The 19,066-nt window shown below is 39.5% G+C and overlaps 1 protein-coding gene across 1 annotated transcript in view; it reads right to left on the bottom strand.

Annotated features, from left to right (window-relative positions):
• Nucleotides 1-19,066, bottom strand: part of FAM193A (family with sequence similarity 193 member A) — a 192,971-nt gene that overhangs the window by 80,140 nt on the left and 93,765 nt on the right. The window contains exons 3-4 of the mRNA XM_049886592.1: nucleotides 7,825-7,985; nucleotides 6,690-6,857 (exon numbers count right to left, since the gene is read on the bottom strand). Of these exons, the coding sequence (XP_049742549.1) occupies nucleotides 6,690-6,857; nucleotides 7,825-7,985 (329 nt within the window). The remainder of the gene's footprint in view (nucleotides 1-6,689; nucleotides 6,858-7,824; nucleotides 7,986-19,066) is intronic.

Here is a 19,066-nt window from a genome sequence, read left to right as displayed (position 1 = left end):
GGGAGTTTGAAAAGGACTGACGGAATTTACCAGTGAAACCACCTGATCCAGGACTCTTCGTTGGGAGGTTCTTGATTACTGATTCAATCTCCTTACTTGTTATATATCTACTCAGATTTCTATTTCTTCTTGAATCAGTTTTGATAGTTTGTTTCTATAAATTTGTCCACTTTATCTAGGTTCTCCAGTTTGTTGGCATACAATTGTTCACAGTAATATCTTAAAATATTCTTTGTTGTTGTTAGTTGTCGTTGAGTTGGCTCTGACTATTAGTGACCGTATATGTAACAGAACAAAATGTTGCTCGGTCCTACACCATCTTCATGATCACTACTATGGTCGAGTCCATTTTTTTTTTTTTGCCCACTGACCTTTTTATTTCTGAAAAATTAGTAATGTTCCTACTTTCATTATGAATCTTCTCTTTTTATGTTAGTCAACATAGCTAAGGTTTGTCAATTTTGTTGATCTTTCCAAAGAACCAACTTTTGGTTTTATTAATATTCTCTACTCTTTTTCTATTCTCTTCTTGTTATCTCTGCTTTGATCTTTACTACTTCCTTCCTTTTGCCACCTTTGGGTCTAGTTTGCTCTTCTTTTTCTAGCTCCTTAAGGTGTAATGTTAGATTAGTGATATCTTTCTTCTTTTATAATGTAGGCATTACAGCTATAAATTTCCCCCCTAGTACTGCTATTGCTGCATCCCATAAGTTCTGGTATGTTTTGTTTTTGTTTTCATTCATCTCAAGGTATTTTCTAATTTCCCTTATCATTTCTTCTTTGATTCACTGATTTAAACATTTAAGAGTATGCTGCTTAAATTACAGGTATTTGTGAATTTTCCAGTTTTCCTTCTGTTGGTTTCTAGTTTTATTCGATTGCAATGAAAAATGATACTTTGAAAACTGGATTATAGAAGACATTAAGGATGGAATAAAGAAATTCAGAGAATCCAATGAGAATGAAAACACTTCCTATCAGAACCTTTGGGACACAGCGAAAGCAGTGTTCAGAGGTCAATTTATATCAATAAATGCACACATACAAAAAGAAGAAAGGGCCAAAATCAAAGAATTATCCCTACAACTTGAGCGAACAGAAAAAGAACAACAAAAGAAGCACTCAGGCACCAGAAGAAAACAAATAATAAAAATTAGAGCAGAACTAAATGAAATGGAAAACAGAAAAACAACTGAAAGAATTAACAAGACCAAAAGCTGGTTCTTTGAAAAAAATCAACAAAATTGATAAAACACTGGCCAAACTGACAAAAGAAAAACCAGAGTGGAAGCAAATAACCTGAATAAGAAATGAGATGGGCGATATTACAACGGACCCAACTGAAATTAAAAGAATCATATCAGATTACTGTGAAAAATTGTACTCTAACAAATTTGAAAACGTAGAAGAAAAGGATGAATTTCTAGAAACCCACTACCTACCTAAACTCACAAAGAGGTAAAATAATAGACCCATAACAAAAGAAGAGATTGAAAAGATAATCAAAAAACTCCCCAAAACAGATTCACTGCAGAGTTATACCAAACTTTCATAGAAGACTTAACACCACTACTACTGAAGGTATTTCAGAGCATAGAAAAGGACAGAATACTCCCAAACTCATTCCAAAAGAAAATTACATACCTATATCCCTCATGAACTTACATGCAAAAATCCTCGACAAAACTTTAACCAATGGAATTCAACAACATATCAAAAATATAACTCACTATCACCAAGTGGATTCATACCAGGTATGCAGGGATGGTTCAACATTAGAAAAACAATTAATATAATCCATCATATAAATAAAACGAAAGGCAAGAATCACATGATTTTATCAATGGATGCAGAAAAGGCATTTGACAAAGTTCAACACTCATTCATGATAAAAACTCGCAGCAAAACAGGAATAGAAGGAAAATTCCTCAACGTAGTAAAGGGCGTTTATACAAAGCCAACAGCCAACATCATCCTAAATGGAGAGGGTCTGAAAGCATTCTGCTTGAGATGGGGAACCAGACAAGAATGCCTTTTATCACCACTCTTACCCAACATTGTGCTGGAAGTCCTAGCCAGAGCAATTAGGCTAGATAAAGAAATAAAGGGCATCCAGATTGGCAAGGAAGAAGTCAAAGTATCTCTATTTGCAGATGACATGATCTTATACACAGAAAATCCTAAGGAATCATGAAGAAATCTACTGAAACTAATAGAAGAGTTCAGCAGAGTATGGGGATACAAGATAAACATACAAAAATCAGTTGGATTCCTCTATACCAACAAAAAGAACATCAAAGAGGAAATCACCAAATCAATACCATTCACAGTACCCCCAAGAACAAATCTTACCAGAGATGTAAAAGACTTATACAAAGAAAACTACAAAACACTTCTGCAAGAAACCAAAAGAGACTACATAAGTGGAAAAACATACCTTGCTCACGGATAGGAAGACTTAACATTATAAAAATGTCTATTCTACCAAAAGATATCTATACATTTCATGCAATTCCGATCCAAATTCCAACTACATTTTTTAATGAGCTGGAGAAACAAATCAGCACTTCATATGGAAAGGAAAGAAACCCCGGACAAGCATGACTGAAAAAGAACTAAGTGGGAGGCCTTACTCTACCTGACTTTAGAACCTATTATACCGCCACAGCAGTCAAAACAGCCTGGTACTGGTACAACAGATACACAGACCAGTGGAACAGAACAGAACTGAGAATCCAGACATAAATCCATCCACATATGAGCAGTTGATATTTGACAAAGATCCCAAAACAGTTAAATGGGGAAAAGACAGTCTTTTTACCAAATGGGTCGGAATCAACTCAACGGCACTGGGGTGGGGTTTAACAAATGGTGCTGGAATAACTGACTATCCATCTGCAAAAAAATGAAACAAGACCCATACCTCACTCCATGCACAAAAACGAGCTCGAAATGGATCAAAGACCTAAATATAAAATCTAAAATGATTAAAAAGATACTTTGTAAGATTTTAATCTTCTTACATTTCTTAAAACTTGCTTTGTGGCTTGATACATGGTCTATCCTGGAAATTATTCCACTTGCACTGGAGAAGAATGTGTATTCTGCTATCGTTGGGTAGTATATACGTTTGTTAAGTATAACTGGTTTGTAGTGTTTCCGAGTCCTTTTATTTCCTTACTGATCTTTCAGGTAAATGTTCTATCCAGTAATTAAAGTGGGAAACTGAAGTGTCCGAACTACTACTGTAGAACTGTCTATTCCTGCCTTCCAATTTGCCGATTTTTGCTTCTATATTTTGGGGCTCTGTTGTTACACACATAGAGGATTATCATTGTTATAATTGATGTAATGTCCTGCTTTGTCTCTTGTAAATGTTTCTGACTTAATTTCTATTTTGTCTGATAACAGTATAGCTACCTGGCTCACTTTTGGTTACTATTTGCATGGAATATCTTTTTTCATCCTTTTATTTTCAACCTGTGTCTCTGTACCTAAAGTGAGTCTCTTGTGGACAGCAGATAGATGGAGCATGTTTTTTTAAACCAATCTGCAATTCTCTTCCTTTTAATCTGAGAGTTTATTCCACTTACATTTAAAGTAGTTACTGATAAGGCAGAACTTACTTCTGCCATTTTGCTATTTTTTTTTTGTTGTTATATCTTATATATTTTCTTCCTCATTTCCTCCATTACTACCTTTTTTATATTTTTTGGATTATTGCAGTGTATCTTTTTGATTCCTTTATTTCCTTTTCCATGTATTTTTAAATTATTTTCTTAGTGGTTAACCTTGAGGATTACAATTAACATCTTAAACTCATAACAACTTATTTTAAATAATGCCAATTTAGTATGACTAGTATACACCCATCTTTCGCAATCGACTCAACGGCACTGGGTTAGTATACACTCTGCTCCTATACATCTCTGCCCCCCCCCATATTGTTATCATCATAGATTACACCTTTGTACACCGTGTGGCCATTAACATGAATTCATACTTATTGTTTTACATATTCACCTTTTAAATCATGTGTGAAAAATAAAGGAATTACAAACCAAAAGTACAATACTGGTTATTGTATTTATCTATGTAGTTAGCTTTATCATTATTTATTTTTTCTTACAGCTTCAGTTATTGTCTAGTGACCCTTCACTTCAGCCATAAAAACTCCCTTTAGTATTTTTTGAACAGGCAGGTCTACTGGTAATAAACTCCATGAGCTTTTGCTTATCTGGAAATGTCTTAATTTCGTCTTTATTCTCGACAAATAGTTTTGGAAAATACAGAATTCTTGATTGAAATTTTCTTTTTCTTTCAGGACTGCCTTCTGGCCTCAGTCAGTTCTGATGAGATTTCAGCTGTTTATTTTATTGAGCATCCCTTGTACCTGACAATTTGCTTCTTCCCTCTAACTGCTTTCAAGATTGTCTTTGATTTTTGATAATTTGACTAAATGTGTCTCAGTGTGAATCTCTTTGATTGCATGCTGCTTGCAGTTCGTTTGGCTTCTTGGATGTGTAATTTCATATCTTTCATCAGCTACTATTTTTTCAGCTATTCTTTCTGCCCCTTTCTCTTTCTCTTCTTCCGGGACTCCTATAATGTATACGCTGGTCTTGAGGTTGTCCCACAGTCCTCTCAGGCTCTGTTCATTTTTCTTCATTCTTTTTTCTTCCTGCTCCTCAGACTGAATAATTTCAACTGTCTTATCTTCAAGTTTGCTTATCTTTTCTTCTGCCTGTTACAATGGACTGTTGAACCCCTCTTGTAAATTCTTCACTGTAGTTATTGTACTTTTCAGCTCTGGAATTTGTTTGCTTCTTTTGTAAAATTTCTCTTTATTAATATTTTCATTTTGTTCATCCACTGTTTTCCTGATTTTCTTTACCTCATTCAGCATATTTAAGATAGCTGATTTAATGTCTTTGACTTGCAATTCTAATTTCTGAGTCTCCTCAGGGATGATTTCTGTCAAATTCTTTTTTACTAGCATGGGCCATATTTTCCTAATTCTTTGTGTTTATATGCATTTTTTATATAAATATGTACATATTTGTATATTTTTGTTGAGAGCTAGACATTCTACGTATATGTGTTAACTCTGGATATCTGACTATCCCACTCCTCAAGGATTGCTGTTGGTACTTTATTATGGTTCCAATCATCTGTTTAGTGACTTTTCCAAGCCATTTTTTCAAGTATATATTCCTGCAGTCAGACCGTGACCAGACATGAATTTCATCAGAAAAAAGGGAGGCAAGGGCATACAGACCCTTTAAGCAGCTGCTGCTAGGTGATGCTACTGCTGTCGAGACGGCTGAAACTGCAGCAAGTGTGTACATGCCCAGACCAACCAGGATTCACAGCCGTAAATCCTTGGAGGACAAGGTCCCCACTACCTGTCCTGGCACCAGCCAGCCGCTCCAAGATGCAGACCGACTCCACCACTACGGCAGGGCTGAGGGATGCTCACTTACGAATGATCAGCAGTTTCTTCCTTCATCAGGCACTCCTCTAGTTGTTAGAAGTGTCCAATCAGTTCCCTGAATTCCAAAACAGCTGATCCCAATTGCTCTTTTCAGTTCAGTTTTTGCTTTGGTGGAAGGACTGACCTTGACAGCCTCCTACTGCACCATTTTGTGTGATGTTACTTTGTTATTTATTTATTTTTTTTTAACTTTATTTTAGCCTCTTCCCTGAGCACTCATAATCTACTTAGTCATGGGCTTGGTGTGCAGGTTATATATTTTCTCCTGATACTCATTAACAAGCCTAACTTCTAAATAAGGGCACATACCACCTGCAACCCTGGACACACTGGCTAGATTCATCAACTAATTAATACATTAATATAACCCAAAGCTAATGACTACTCCTGTCTATGGGGTAAAATCTACTATACGGCAAACCAGAGTTTATAAAACCTCAGAAGTAGCTGAATTCAAAATGTGGGAGAAAAAGACACCAAAATGAGAACTGATCCACTAAACGTCTGGCTCAAATTTACTGCCTTCATTGGAAATACGTCAAAAAATTTAAAAAGATGCTATATTCAAACTATGAGGAAAAACAAAAATTATGCCCACCTCAAATTCTCTACTGCTACTGAGAATAATTTATCTGCTAAAAAACAAATGCAGTGTCTTAAGCCTGTCCTAACCCTGCTATTTTCTGTGCTACTTAGCCTGGGAGAATCAGCATGGCATGTGAGAAAACACACAGACGGACAGACCTGACTCCAGGTAGCTCTCCACTTGTGTGCTATGTGCTCACTCACAAGTTGCTCCGCGCCTCACTGAGCCTCAGTTTTCTCACCTCATAAGTGGGTAGGTCTACGTTTTCCTTTCCTTGGGTTGATAAATACAAAGATGCTCATGAAAGCACTTAGCATAGTCCCTTGAACACGGTTTTAGTTCTCAAAAATGATATAAACATTTCCATTCATTTTTTATTATACAGGTAATAATATTTTCATTAGAATTAGGAAATCTAAAACTTTTTACCCAGAGGGCTTGCTTTTGCCAGTCTGTCTGCTAAAGACCTTGAAAAGCACCAAGGCCTAAGCAAGCAGAGATCTTTTGCCAAATACTGAAAAGAACGCCCATTCCAAGTGGGAGAGAGAGACTCCCTACAAGATACACTGTCGTCGACACAAGGGCAGCTGGTTCAGGGGCCACACGTACCTATCCACTAGCTCCTTCATTCCCTCTTTGTCAGGTACGAGAGTCTGGTCTTGGTCATCTGCTAGCGGGGTCCCGGCCTGGCGGTATATACAGCGCACCATGTAGCGTACTTCTGACCAGTAATTCTGCAGCTGCTGAGATTCTCGGTCTGTCTCTGCTGAAATTTCTCTGTGAAACAATGTTAAGAACAGAGACAGTTAGGATTAGACAAGTTAGCGTATCTGTTTTATCTCCTTACCCTAACATATTACCTCAGGGTATGAAGACTTTTCTCAAAGCACTCCCCAAAGTGGGAGGACAGAGAAACAGCTCACACGTCCTGTTCCAAAATGCCATTCCCATCCTTTTTCAAGTTCATGTCTTTCACTGAAGCCACCTTTTCCCCATTCAATTCAAACTCCCATTTACTAGCATTCCTCCATCTCCTCCACTCCTAGGAGCCAGCATCTCAGTCTTCTGTTACAGTAAGGACTGACGGCTTCCCCAGGCACAGCTCCAGGGCACCCTCATTCTCTCAGTTCCTCACACCACGTGAACGTTACAACTACCTTCCCAACAGGGGAATGCGTATGGTCCCTTCAGTTCTACCTGGTCATCGTTGTCAAGGGGGCTATGCGAGCAGCTCTCACTCTCCACAAAGGCTGTGCCTCTCAACCCTTTGGTCAGCACTAGGTCCTCTTGGTTTCCTTCCCCAGCTGGACAGAGGTCCATTTCTGCAGCCCACCCATCCCCGGGTCTCTCTTCCTTGGTTGTTTACCAGCCTTAACCCATCACTCCAGGTAAGAAGCCATTTCTCTCTCCTTCAAGTTCACTTAACGTTTACTTGCACGAATCTACTACTCTAATTACTCTAATTATTTATGTCTGTCTTCTCTCCTTTCAGAGGACTGGCTTCCTGTGTAACTTCCTCAAGGGCAGGAACTTTGCCTTTTTCCTCTGGCTATTCCTCACAATAACCAGGCTACTGTCTTATTCTCAGGAGTGGCAGGAAATGTTTGTGTTATTTATCAAAATATCCCAGATTTCTGATACAGCTCCAACAAGAATTAGTTTCACCCTCTCTGGAACCTGTATCTCCTCCTAGACAAGAAGGAGTGGCATCAGGCCCTGAGAGCAGGACGCACAGACCACATACCTGCGCTCATTGCAGGCCTCACAAGTGCAGGCTGCGTCGGCGGCTGTGGAGTTGCTGAGCCCCGAGGAGGGGACTGTCTCAGCGCCCAGAGCTAGTCTCCCGGTGCCTCCTACCTCCGGCGGCGATCCACCAAGGGGGTTGTGCAGGAGAAAATCTTGGCCCTGCTTTGAAAATAGATTATTAATAGACCAGTTATGTTCAAATGTTCATGGCAACAATTTTTATTATCTGTGCAGAAAAATGCTTTTCAGAAAAATTTTAAAACCTAGACACTAAAAATACTTTAACTGCCATTACACAGAAAACTTTTTCGCTCTAACATCCAAGAATTTTGTTGGAACCACTCTGACATTTTAATGATAATCACGTGAAGATGTTCAATGTATTTCTTCCATGCTTTAAAAAATAATTCTACTTCCAATGTCCTAATTGGCACCTGTGCTGACCCCCCAGCGCGCACCTCTGCGAAGTGACCCACTGGCTGTCACAGTGAAGCCTAGTGACCATGCTGCACCGTCCTATGACCTAGCCAGGACAGCAGGCATAGAAGCCCCTCTGCCCCATAGAATCATGCTGCCTGCTCTAAGTAAGAAATCCAGAGGTGTGAGAAAGCCAACACTAAACTAAATCCTGGGACTCCCGGGTAAAGATGCAGGAGGACGCACAACCAGGCCTTCTTCCTTTCAATACCCAACACGAGCTTAACGTCAGCCAAGGTTTTACCAACCAGTAAGGAGAACATAAATACAGCCTCAGGCATTCCTCCCCCATGACACCTTGTGTTGTTTTCCGTGTCTCAGAACTTGACATCACTCTCCACCGAGCTGCCCACAAAAACCCAGAAGGCATCCTGGGTCCTCTAGGAACGGCCCCTAAGCAGGATTCTGGCATCTAGGAGCTTTGGCTCAAGTCTTGGGGCTGAGGAGAGTGGAGGTGAGGACCCCTCAGTGTGAAGAGAGGTGATGGATGCCTCCCCAGTGGGCTCACTAGCAGGGCAACCATTGTGTAGTCATCACCCCAAAGGCCTGAAAGAAAGGCACTGGAGATGTATGGGAGACCAGCTTACTGAAGCGGATGCAGAGAAGTAAGGAGAACCATATTGCTTCTTCTCCTCTCCCCACAAGGGGAAGGTGGACGGAGGAATTCATCTCCTGAAGCCAAGTGAAAGCCTTTAGATGATCCCCTAAGAGAGACTGAGGCATCAGCCTGTCATGGAGGAGCCTGGCTTCTCACTCATCACTCAATGCTTTTTCAGATACAGAAATCAGAGTACCACCCCATTTTGCTACTGGACAAAGCACAAGGAAGCTCTTCAAAGGGCCTGTGTCCATTGGAGTTTGGGGTCACAAAAACACTGGTTTCTTCCACATGGAAAAGCCTGAAAGTAAAGACACTTCTAGGCTTGTACCTTCCTTGATCTCTTTCCCTATGCCCCAAAGTTAGTGGCCGCTCCCTAAACCTGCGATGATTACCTTCCTCAGCACTGGCGTCACAGATCTGAGTAGCTAAACCCTATTTACTAGTTAATTATTCTTTGTTAAAATTTCCCTGTTCAAATTACCAGTGTGGTTTCGTTTCCTGACTGGCTCTGGTTGACACACCAATCCTAACCACTCTAGTTAAACTCTCCAATATTACAAACTGCTATCTGAAATCCTGGCGTTTCACATGCTTGCTTGTTTTTTGTCCACCTTCAATACTGGAATAGAACTTCCATGAGAGCAGGAACCTTTTCTGACCTGTTCATCCCGTACCTCAGCACCTACAAGGGCACCTGGCACATGGAACGGACTCAATTAGTATTTGTGGAATGTCTGAAGAGTGATCAAGAACCTGTAAGTAACATTTCCTGGTGATAAGAGATAAATGTAAGCCTTTTAAGATAGAAAGCATAGCTACTATCCAATAAATCCTTACATGTGTCACCCTTCTGTACTCACCTTAGGCAAATTTAATCTGTCATTAAGTTTGTTCACGTCCACACACTTTGAAAGAATACAACAAAATCCAACACTCAGCAACATAAAACTCACGATGTCCAGCATCCAACAGCAAAACAAAGATGCAGAGAAATCTGACCCAGAAAGAAAACCAATCAATAAAAAACAGACCCAAAAATAACAGAGATGACGCAACTAACCGACAAGAATCTGAGAATGGCAGTTATAAATAAGCTCCCTATGTGCAAAAAAGTAGAGGAAAGCCAAAATAGAAAAGCAAGAAAACAGAACTGCTAGAGATGAAAAATAAAACATCAGAAGAGAAAAAATACACTAGATAGAATTAAGAGCAAATTAGAAACAATACAGTATCAATAACTAAAGACATGCAATAAAAATCCAGAATGAAGCACAGAGAAAAGCAATACTGAAACAATGAACAAAGCCTTTATGAGGCAAAATCAAGATGTGTAACACACAGGTAGTGCTGCCCCAGAAAAACAGGCTGTGTTTTTACAAACCCAAAAAATTTCCAAATTTTTTGAAAACTGACATCTATAAGAAGCTCAATTAATCCCAAGCACAATGGATACAAAGAAAACCACTGTACATCATAATCAAGTTGCTGAAAATCAGTAACAAAGTAAAAATCTTGGAAGCAGGTGCACAGAGACACGTTGCGCATATGGAAACAAAGAACGATGACAGCAGACTTTTCCTCAGAAACTAGTAAAGCCAGAAAAGAATGGATCAACAACCTAGACTCTCACACCTAACAAAAATATTTTTCAAAAATGAAGGCGATATAAAAGCTTTCAGACAAACAGAAGTTTGCCTGAACTATAAGAAATGAATGTTCCAGACAGTACTTAGGTGAGAAGGACAAGGACACCGGATGGAAATACGGATCCACACAAAGGAATGAAGAGTGCCAGACACAGTCAAGGTGTGGATAAACACTAAAGACAGTTTGCTCAATGTACAAGTCTTTTTAAAGAGGTAATTAACTATTTAAAGCAAAAATAAAAATGGTGGGGATCGAAGTATAACGCCATAAGGCTGGTTCTTATACTACATGTGCAGTAGCATATTATTTGAAAGTGGACATTGACAAGTAAAAAATGTACACTATCAGCCCTAGAGTAACCACTAAAAAACATGAAACGAAGTGATGTAGGCAGTAATTGAAAATTCAATTAATCAAAAAAAGGAAAGGAAATGAAGACCAGCAAAAACAGATAGAAAAAATATGAAAAAAAAAATAATAATAACAAGATGGCAGGTGTAAACCCAAACACAGTAGTAATTACATTAAATGGAAATCGTTCAAGCATTCCTACAAGTAGGCGAGACGACTGGGCTGGATTACAAAGCAAGATCCACTATGTTCTCTGCAAGAGAATATAAAGACATAGATTGAAAAAAAAGGTTGAGAAAAATAATCCATGCAAAAACTAATAAAAAAAAAATCCTGGTGGGTCTATAACAGTATCAGACAAAGCTGCCTTTAGTACAAGGAATATTACCACTGATGGAGTGGAATATAATAGTAATGACAAAAGAAACAACTGAAGAAATAACAATGCTAAACAGGTAAGCACACAAATAACACAGCTTCTAAATACACTAAAGTAGGAACTAGAAGGAGGAATAGACAAACCCAAAATTACATGTGGAAATTTCAACACTCTTCCATTAACGGCACTAGAAAAAGCATCAGAAAGGATATAGAAGACATGAACACCACCACCAATCAATTTTATCTGACATTCATAGTACACTCCTGCCTTAAGCTAGACTTTCTTGAAAAGCAAAATCAGTGAAGCATGTATATAAATAGAGATTTATTTCAAGGAAATGACTCATGCAGTTGTGGAGGTTGTTATGTAGTTGTTGTTGTTAGGGGCCATCGAGTGGGTTCCGACTCATAGCAAGCCTATGTACAAGAGAACAAAACACTGCTTGGTCCCGCACAATCTCCATGATTGTTGTTGTATTTGAGCTCACTGTTGCTGCCACTGTGTCAATCCATCTCACTGAGGATCTTCCTCTTTTTCCGCTGACCCTCTACTTTACCAAGCATGATGTCCTTCTCCAGGGACTAGTCCCTTCCTGATAACGTGTCCAAAATATATGAGACACAGTCTCACCATCCTTGCTTCTGATGAGCATCTGGCTGTACTTCTTCCAAGACAAATTTGTTTGTTTTTTCGGTAGTCCATGTTATATTCACTATTTTTTGGCAAAACCATAATTCAAAGGCATCGATTCTTCTTTGGTCTTCCTCATTCACTGTCCAGCTTTCACACCCATAGGAGGTGACTGAAAACACCATGACTTGGGTCAGGCACACCTAAGTCCTTAAAGTGACATCTTTGCTTTTTAAAACTTCGAACATTTCTCTTGTAGCAGATTTTCCCAATACAATGCGTCTTTTGATTTCTTGACTCCTGCTTCCAGAACACTAATTTTGAGTCCAGGTAAAAGGAATTCCTTGATGACTTCAATTTTTACCCCTTTTTTATTATGATGTTGCTTACTGGTCCAGTTGTGAGGATTTTTGTTTTCTTTATGTTGAGGTGTCATCTACACTGAAATCCGTGGTCTTTTAATCTTCATCAGTAACTGATTCGGGTTTTCTTCACTTTCAGCAAGCAAGGTTGTGTCATCTACACATCGCAGATTATTAATAAGTCTTCCTCCAATCCTGAGGGTGAGTTCCTCTTTCATATAGCTCAACTTCTCAGATTATCTGCTCAGCATACAGACGGTATAAGCATGGTGAAAGGATAGGATCCTCACGCACACCTTTCCTGACTTTAATCTACAAAGTATCCCCTTGTCTCTGTTTGAATGAATGCCAAGCCCCAAATCTGTGGGTCAGGCATCAGGTTGGAGGCATCTCCTGACTCACGTGGTTGCAGAGTCTGACGTACCCAAGGTCAGAGGGTCAGGCAGACGCATGCTGGCTCATATTCCAAGAATCAGAGGTCAAAGGATGTCGAGTCAAATGCGGGATCGAGAGGGGCGAGCTTTGCTAGAACATCCATATATATTGGGTGCTGGCTACACCCACAAGCAAACTCCACTTTCAAGTGACTGGCTGTTCACATCAGGTCACAAAATGGAGAATGATTACACAGTATCTCCCAAACCACTGAGGATCATAACCTAGCCAAGTTGACACATGACCTTAACCATTACAGCTCCTCTCCACAGCAGCAGAATACACATCCCGTTCAAAGGCACATGGAATATTAACCAACACTGGCCATAAAACAAATCTCAAAAATTTTTTGAAAAAAATAAATTATATAAAGTATGTTTTCTGACAGCAACAGAATTAAAGAGATATCTGAAAAATCCCCCAATCAACATTTTTCCAAATAATCCTTGAGACAAAGAATAAATTGCAATAAGGGCAACTATAAAATATTTTGAACATGATGAAAAACATATGTTATTCTTGTTAGGTGTTGTCGAGTCAGTTCAGACTCATAGCAACCCTATGTACCACAGAACGAAAGAAACACTGCCTGGTCCTGCGCTGTCCTTACCATCAGTCTTATGCATGAGCCCAGTGTTGCAGCCACTGTGTCAATCCATCTCGTTGAGGGTCTTTCTCTTTTCCGCTGACCCTCTACTTTACCAAGCATGGTGTCCTTCTCCAGGGACTGGTCCCTCCTGACAACATGTCCAAACTATGTAAGAAGCAGTCTCACCATCCTTGCTTCTAAGGAGCAACCTGGTTGTAATTCTCCCAGGACAGATTTATTCATTCCTTTTGGCAGCCCATGGTGTATAATCAATACTCTTCGCCAACATCACAATTCAAAGGAATCAATTCTTCCTCAGTCTTCCTTATTCATTGTCCAGCTTTTGCACGCATATGAGGCGACTGAAAACACCATGCCTTGGGTCAGGTACACCTTAGTCCTGAAGGTGACATCTTTGCTTTTCAACACTGTAAAGAGGTCCCTTGCAGCAGATTTACACAATGCAATGTGTCTTTTGGTTTTGTGACTGCTACGTCCATGGGTGTGTTGACTGTGGATCCAAGGAAAATGAAATCCTTGATAACTTCAATCTTTTCTCCATTTATCATGATGTGGCTTACTGGTCCAGTTGTGAGGATTTTTGTTTTCTTTTTGTTGAGGTGTAATCCATACTGAAGGCTATAGTCTTTGATCTTCATCAGTAAGTGCTTCAAGTCCTCTTCACTTTCAGCAAGGAAGGCTGTGTCATCTGCATAACACAGGTTATTAATGAGTCTTCCTCCAATCCTGATGCCCCATTCTTCTTCACATAGGCCAGCTTCTCGGATTATTTGCTCAGCAAACAGATTAAATAGGTATGGTGAAAGTATATAACCCTGATGCATACCTTTCCTGACTTTAAATCATTCAGTATCCCCTTGTTCTGTCTGAACAACTGCCTCTTGATCTATGTACAGGATTCTCATGAGCACGATTAAGTGTTCTGGAATTCTCATTCTTCGCAGTGTTATCCATAGTTTGTTATGATCCACACAGTCGAATGCCTTTGCGTAGTCAATAAAACACAGGTAAACATGCTTCTGGTATTCTCTGATTTCAGCCAGGATAGATCTGACATTAGCAATGATATCCCTGGTTCCACGTCCTCTGCTGGATCGGGCCTGAATTTCTGGCAGTTCCCTGTCGATATGCTCCTGCAGCCACTTTTGAATGATCTTTAGCAAAATTTTACTTGCACGTTGATATTAATGATATCGCTGGATAATTTCCGCATTCAGTTGGATCACCTTTCTTGCTAATAAGCATAAATATGGATCTCTTCCAGTTGGTTGGCGAGGTAGCCATCTTCCCAATTTCTTGGCATAGTCGAGTGAGCACTTCCAGGGCTGTATCCATTTGTTGAAATATCTCAATTGGTATTCCGTCAATTCCTGGAGCCTTGTTCTTTGCCAATGTCTTCACTGCAGCTTGGGCTTCTTCCTTCAGTACCATCGGTTCCTGATCATATGCTACCTCCTGAAATGGATGAACGTCGACCAATTCTTTTGGAATAGTTTGTCTGTGTCTTCCTTCCATCTTCTTCGTAGTTCAATATTTTCCCCGTAGAATCTTTCACTATTACAATTCGAGGTTTCAATTTTTTCTTTAGTTCTTTTAGCTTCAGAAATGCTGAGCATGTTCTTCCCTTTTGGTTTTCCATCTCCAGCTCTTTGCACATGTCATTACAATACTTCACTTTGTCTTCTCAAGCCACCCTTTGAAATCTTCTGTTACTTCATCATTTCTTCCTTTTGCTTTAGCTACTCGACATTCAAAAGCAAGTTTCAGAGTCTCTTCTGACATCCATTTTGGTTTTTTCTTTCTTTCCTTTTAAGACGTATTGCTGCCTTCATGTATGATGTCCTTGATGTCATTCCACAACTTGTTGGTCATCAGTGTTCAACGCATCAAAGCTATTCTTGAGATGGTCTCTAAATTCAGGTGGTATATACTCAAGGTCACATTTTGCCTCTCAGACTTGTTCTAATTTTCTTCAGTATCAACTTGAACTTGCATATGAGCAATTGATGGTCTGTTCCACAGTCGGCCCCTGGCCTCGTGCTGACTGATGATATTGAGCTTTTCCGTTGTCTGTTTCCACAGATGCAGTCAATTTGATTCCTGAGAATCCCATCTGTCAGGTTTCATGTGTATAGCTGCCGTTTGTCTTGGTGAAAAAAGGTATTTGCAAGGAAGATGTCCTTGGTCTTGCAATATTCTATCATGCAATCTCTGGCATTGTTTCCATCACCAAGGCCGTATTTTCCAACTATGGATCCTCCTTCTTTGTTTCCAACTTTTGCATTCCCATCAGCAGTAATTATCAACACATCCTGACAGCATGTTTGATGAATTCCAGGCTGCAGAAGCTGGTAAAAATCTTCAGTTTCTTCACCTGTGGCCTTGGTGGTTGGTGTATAAATGTAAATAATAGTTGTATTAGCTGGTCTTCCTTGCAGGCATATGGATATTATCCTATCACTGGCAGCGTTGTACTTCAGGATACATCTTGAAATGTTCTTTTGGATGATGAATGCAACACCATTTCTCTTCCTCATTCCCAGCATAGCAGACCGTATGATTGTCTGATTCAAAACGGCAAATACCAGTCCATTGCAGCTCACTAATGCCTAGGATATCAATGTTTATGTGTTTCATTTTTGACAATTTCCAATTTTCCTAGATTCATACTTCATACACTCCACGTTCTGATTATTATTGGATGTCTGCAGCTGCTTCATCTCATTTTGAGTCATGTCACATCAGCAAACGAACATCCCAAAGGTTTGACCCCTTCCACATCATTAAGGTTGACTCTACTTGAGGAAGCAGTTCTTCCCAAGTTGTATTTTGAGTGCCTTCCAAGCTGGGGGGCTCATCTTCCAGCACTATATCAGTCGGTATTCCACTGCTATTCATAAGGTTTTCACTGGCTAATTCTTTTCAGAAGAAGACCACTAGGTCCTTCTTCCTAGTTTGTCTTTGGAAGCTCAGCTGAAAGCTGTCTACCAAGGGTAACTGTGCTGGTATCTGAATACCAGTGACATAGCTTCCAGCATCACAGCAACATACAAGCCCCCACTGCACGACAAACTGACAGACACGTTGTGGTATCAACTGTTTAAAGAGAAACTAATTTGCTTTGTAAACTTTCACCTAACGCACAAAGAAAACCCTAAAAATAGAAGTGAACTTCCTCATCCTGATCAACAACAGCTACAAAAATTCTACATCTGACATCACACTTAGTGAAAACCTGATGCTGTCTTGATCCCTGAGACTGGAAACAAGGGAAGGATGTCCACTCTCGGCACTCTTAGTCAACATTACTGGAAGTCCTAGCCAATGGAATAAGGAATAAAACACATACAGATTGGGTAGGAAGAAATAAATTATTTGTAGATACGATTGTCACGATTGTCTATGTAGAGAAGCCTAAGAAATATACCAAAAGACAACTAGGATAAATGAGTTTTCACAGGATACAAAGTCAATACACAAAAATCAACTGTATTTCCTTACACCAGCAATGAACAATTGGACATAGAAATCTTTTAAAGTACCATTTCAAATAGCAACAAGATATGAAATACTCTGGCAATTTTTCAATAAAATCTGCAAAGCCTGTAAGACTGAAGGCTACAAAAAAATATTGAGAATAAGTTTAAAACACCTAAGTAAATGAAGTGTTTTACTACGTTTACAGACAAAAAGATCCACTATTGTTAAGATGTCAATTCTCCCCAAACTGACTGAACTACAGATTCAACACAGTACGAATTAAAACTAACAAGCTGATTCTAAAATCTATATGGAAATGCAAAGGAGCTAGAATAGCCAAAACACTTTTGAAAAAGAACAAAGTTGGAGGACTTCTAATACTTAATGTCGTAACTTGCTATAAAAACTTCACTTATCAAAATAGGCAAAAGGATAGACATTTATGCGATGTGGAACACAGAGTCCAGAAGCAGAATTACACATAGGATCAAATGATCTTTGACAAAGGTATGCAGGTAATTCCAATGAAAAAAATATAGTCTTTCCAATAAACAGTACCAGAACAACTGGAATACATACTCCAAAAAGAACCTGAACCCTTACTTTACAACAAATAAACCACTTGACTGAAAATAGATCATAGACCTTAAGAAGAAAAGCTAAAATTATAAGACATCTAAAAGAGAACACAGGGCAAAAAATCTTTATAACCTCAGGTAGAAAATATTTCTTACACAGAACTCAAAACGCATAGATCATTTAAAAGTCATAAACTTGGACTTAATAAAATTTAAAACCTCTGCTCCTCAAAAGAAACTGTTAATGAAAATGTAAGCCACATACTAGGAGAAAATATTTGTAAAATACATCTAATAAAGGGTTTATCTCCATAATATATAACGATCTCTCAGAATCCAATAATGAGATAAGCAACCCAATTAAAAACATGCAAAACATTTGAACAGCTACACCATCAAAGAGACAAAAATGGGAAAACAAGCACATGAAAAGATGTTCAACATCAACAGTCATTAAAAAATGCACATTAATGGGGATGAAAAAACACTAAATAGAAAATAGGTAAGTGGTAAATTTCACGAAGGGTAAGATGGTACACAATACTGCGGAAGCTAGCACAGCTTTTCCAAAGCAACGTTATGGAAGCTCCATAGACACATTCAAACTCCCTGCAGGACCAAATTACTGGGCTGAAGGCTCTGGGGACCATGGTCTCGGGGATCATCTAGCTCAACTAGCATAACATAGTTTATAAAGAAAATGTTCTACATTCTACTTTAGTGAGTAGTGTCTGCCTGGGGTCTCAAAAGCTTGTGAGCGGCCATCTAAGATGCTGTACTGGTCTCACCCTGTCGTGATCAAGGAGAATGAAAAGAACCAAATATACAAGAGAAAGATTAGTCCAAAGGACTAATAGACCACAACTACCACAGCCTCTATCAGACTGCGTCTAGCATAACTAGATGGTGCCCAGCTACCACCACTGACTGCTCTGACAGGGATCACAATAGAAGGTCCCGACAGAGCTGAGAAAAATGTAGAACAAAATTCTAACTAACAAAAAGAGACCAGACTTGCTGGTCTGACAGAGACTGGAAAAGCCCCGAGAGCATGGCCCCAGGTACCCTTTCCACTTCGTAATGAAGTCACTTCTGAGATTCACCCTCCAGTCAAAGATTAGACAGGCCCATAAAACAAAATAAGACTGAAGGGGCACACCAGCCCAGGGGTAAGGACTAGAACGCAGAAAGGGACAGAAGGGTAATAGGGAACCCAAGGTCGAGAAGGGAATGTTGACATTTCGTGGGGCTGGTAACCAATGTCACGAAACAATGTGTATACTAACTGTTAAACGAGAAGCTAATTTGCTCTGTAAACCTTCATCTAAAGTATAATAACAGAGGTGGGGCCAAGATGATGGAGTAATCAGGCGCTTCCTGTGGTACCACTTACAATAAAGACCTGAAAAAAACAAGTGAACCAATTATATACGACAATCTAGGAGCCCTGAACATCAAAGGCAAAGTTGAGGAACGGGACTGAGTGGCAGGGTGAGGGAAAGATGGTTCAGAACCAGCAAGCAGTTACCAGACCTGACCCAGTGGGAACCAGCCCCCTGCAGGCTGGATCTGCTGGCGTGCGTGTTGAGGCAAACAGTGGCGCTTGGGACGTATTTTCCACATCAGGAGAGACTGAGCGGCACAGAGTCTACTCAAGCCTCCAGAACCAGTGAAAAGTGGTGCTCAA

The sequence above is a fragment of the Elephas maximus genome, chromosome 5 (assembly GCF_024166365.1).
Source record: "Elephas maximus indicus isolate mEleMax1 chromosome 5, mEleMax1 primary haplotype, whole genome shotgun sequence".
In the NCBI taxonomy this organism is placed as follows: domain Eukaryota; kingdom Metazoa; phylum Chordata; class Mammalia; order Proboscidea; family Elephantidae; genus Elephas; species Elephas maximus.
This window is presented reverse-complemented; position numbering and strand designations above follow the sequence as displayed.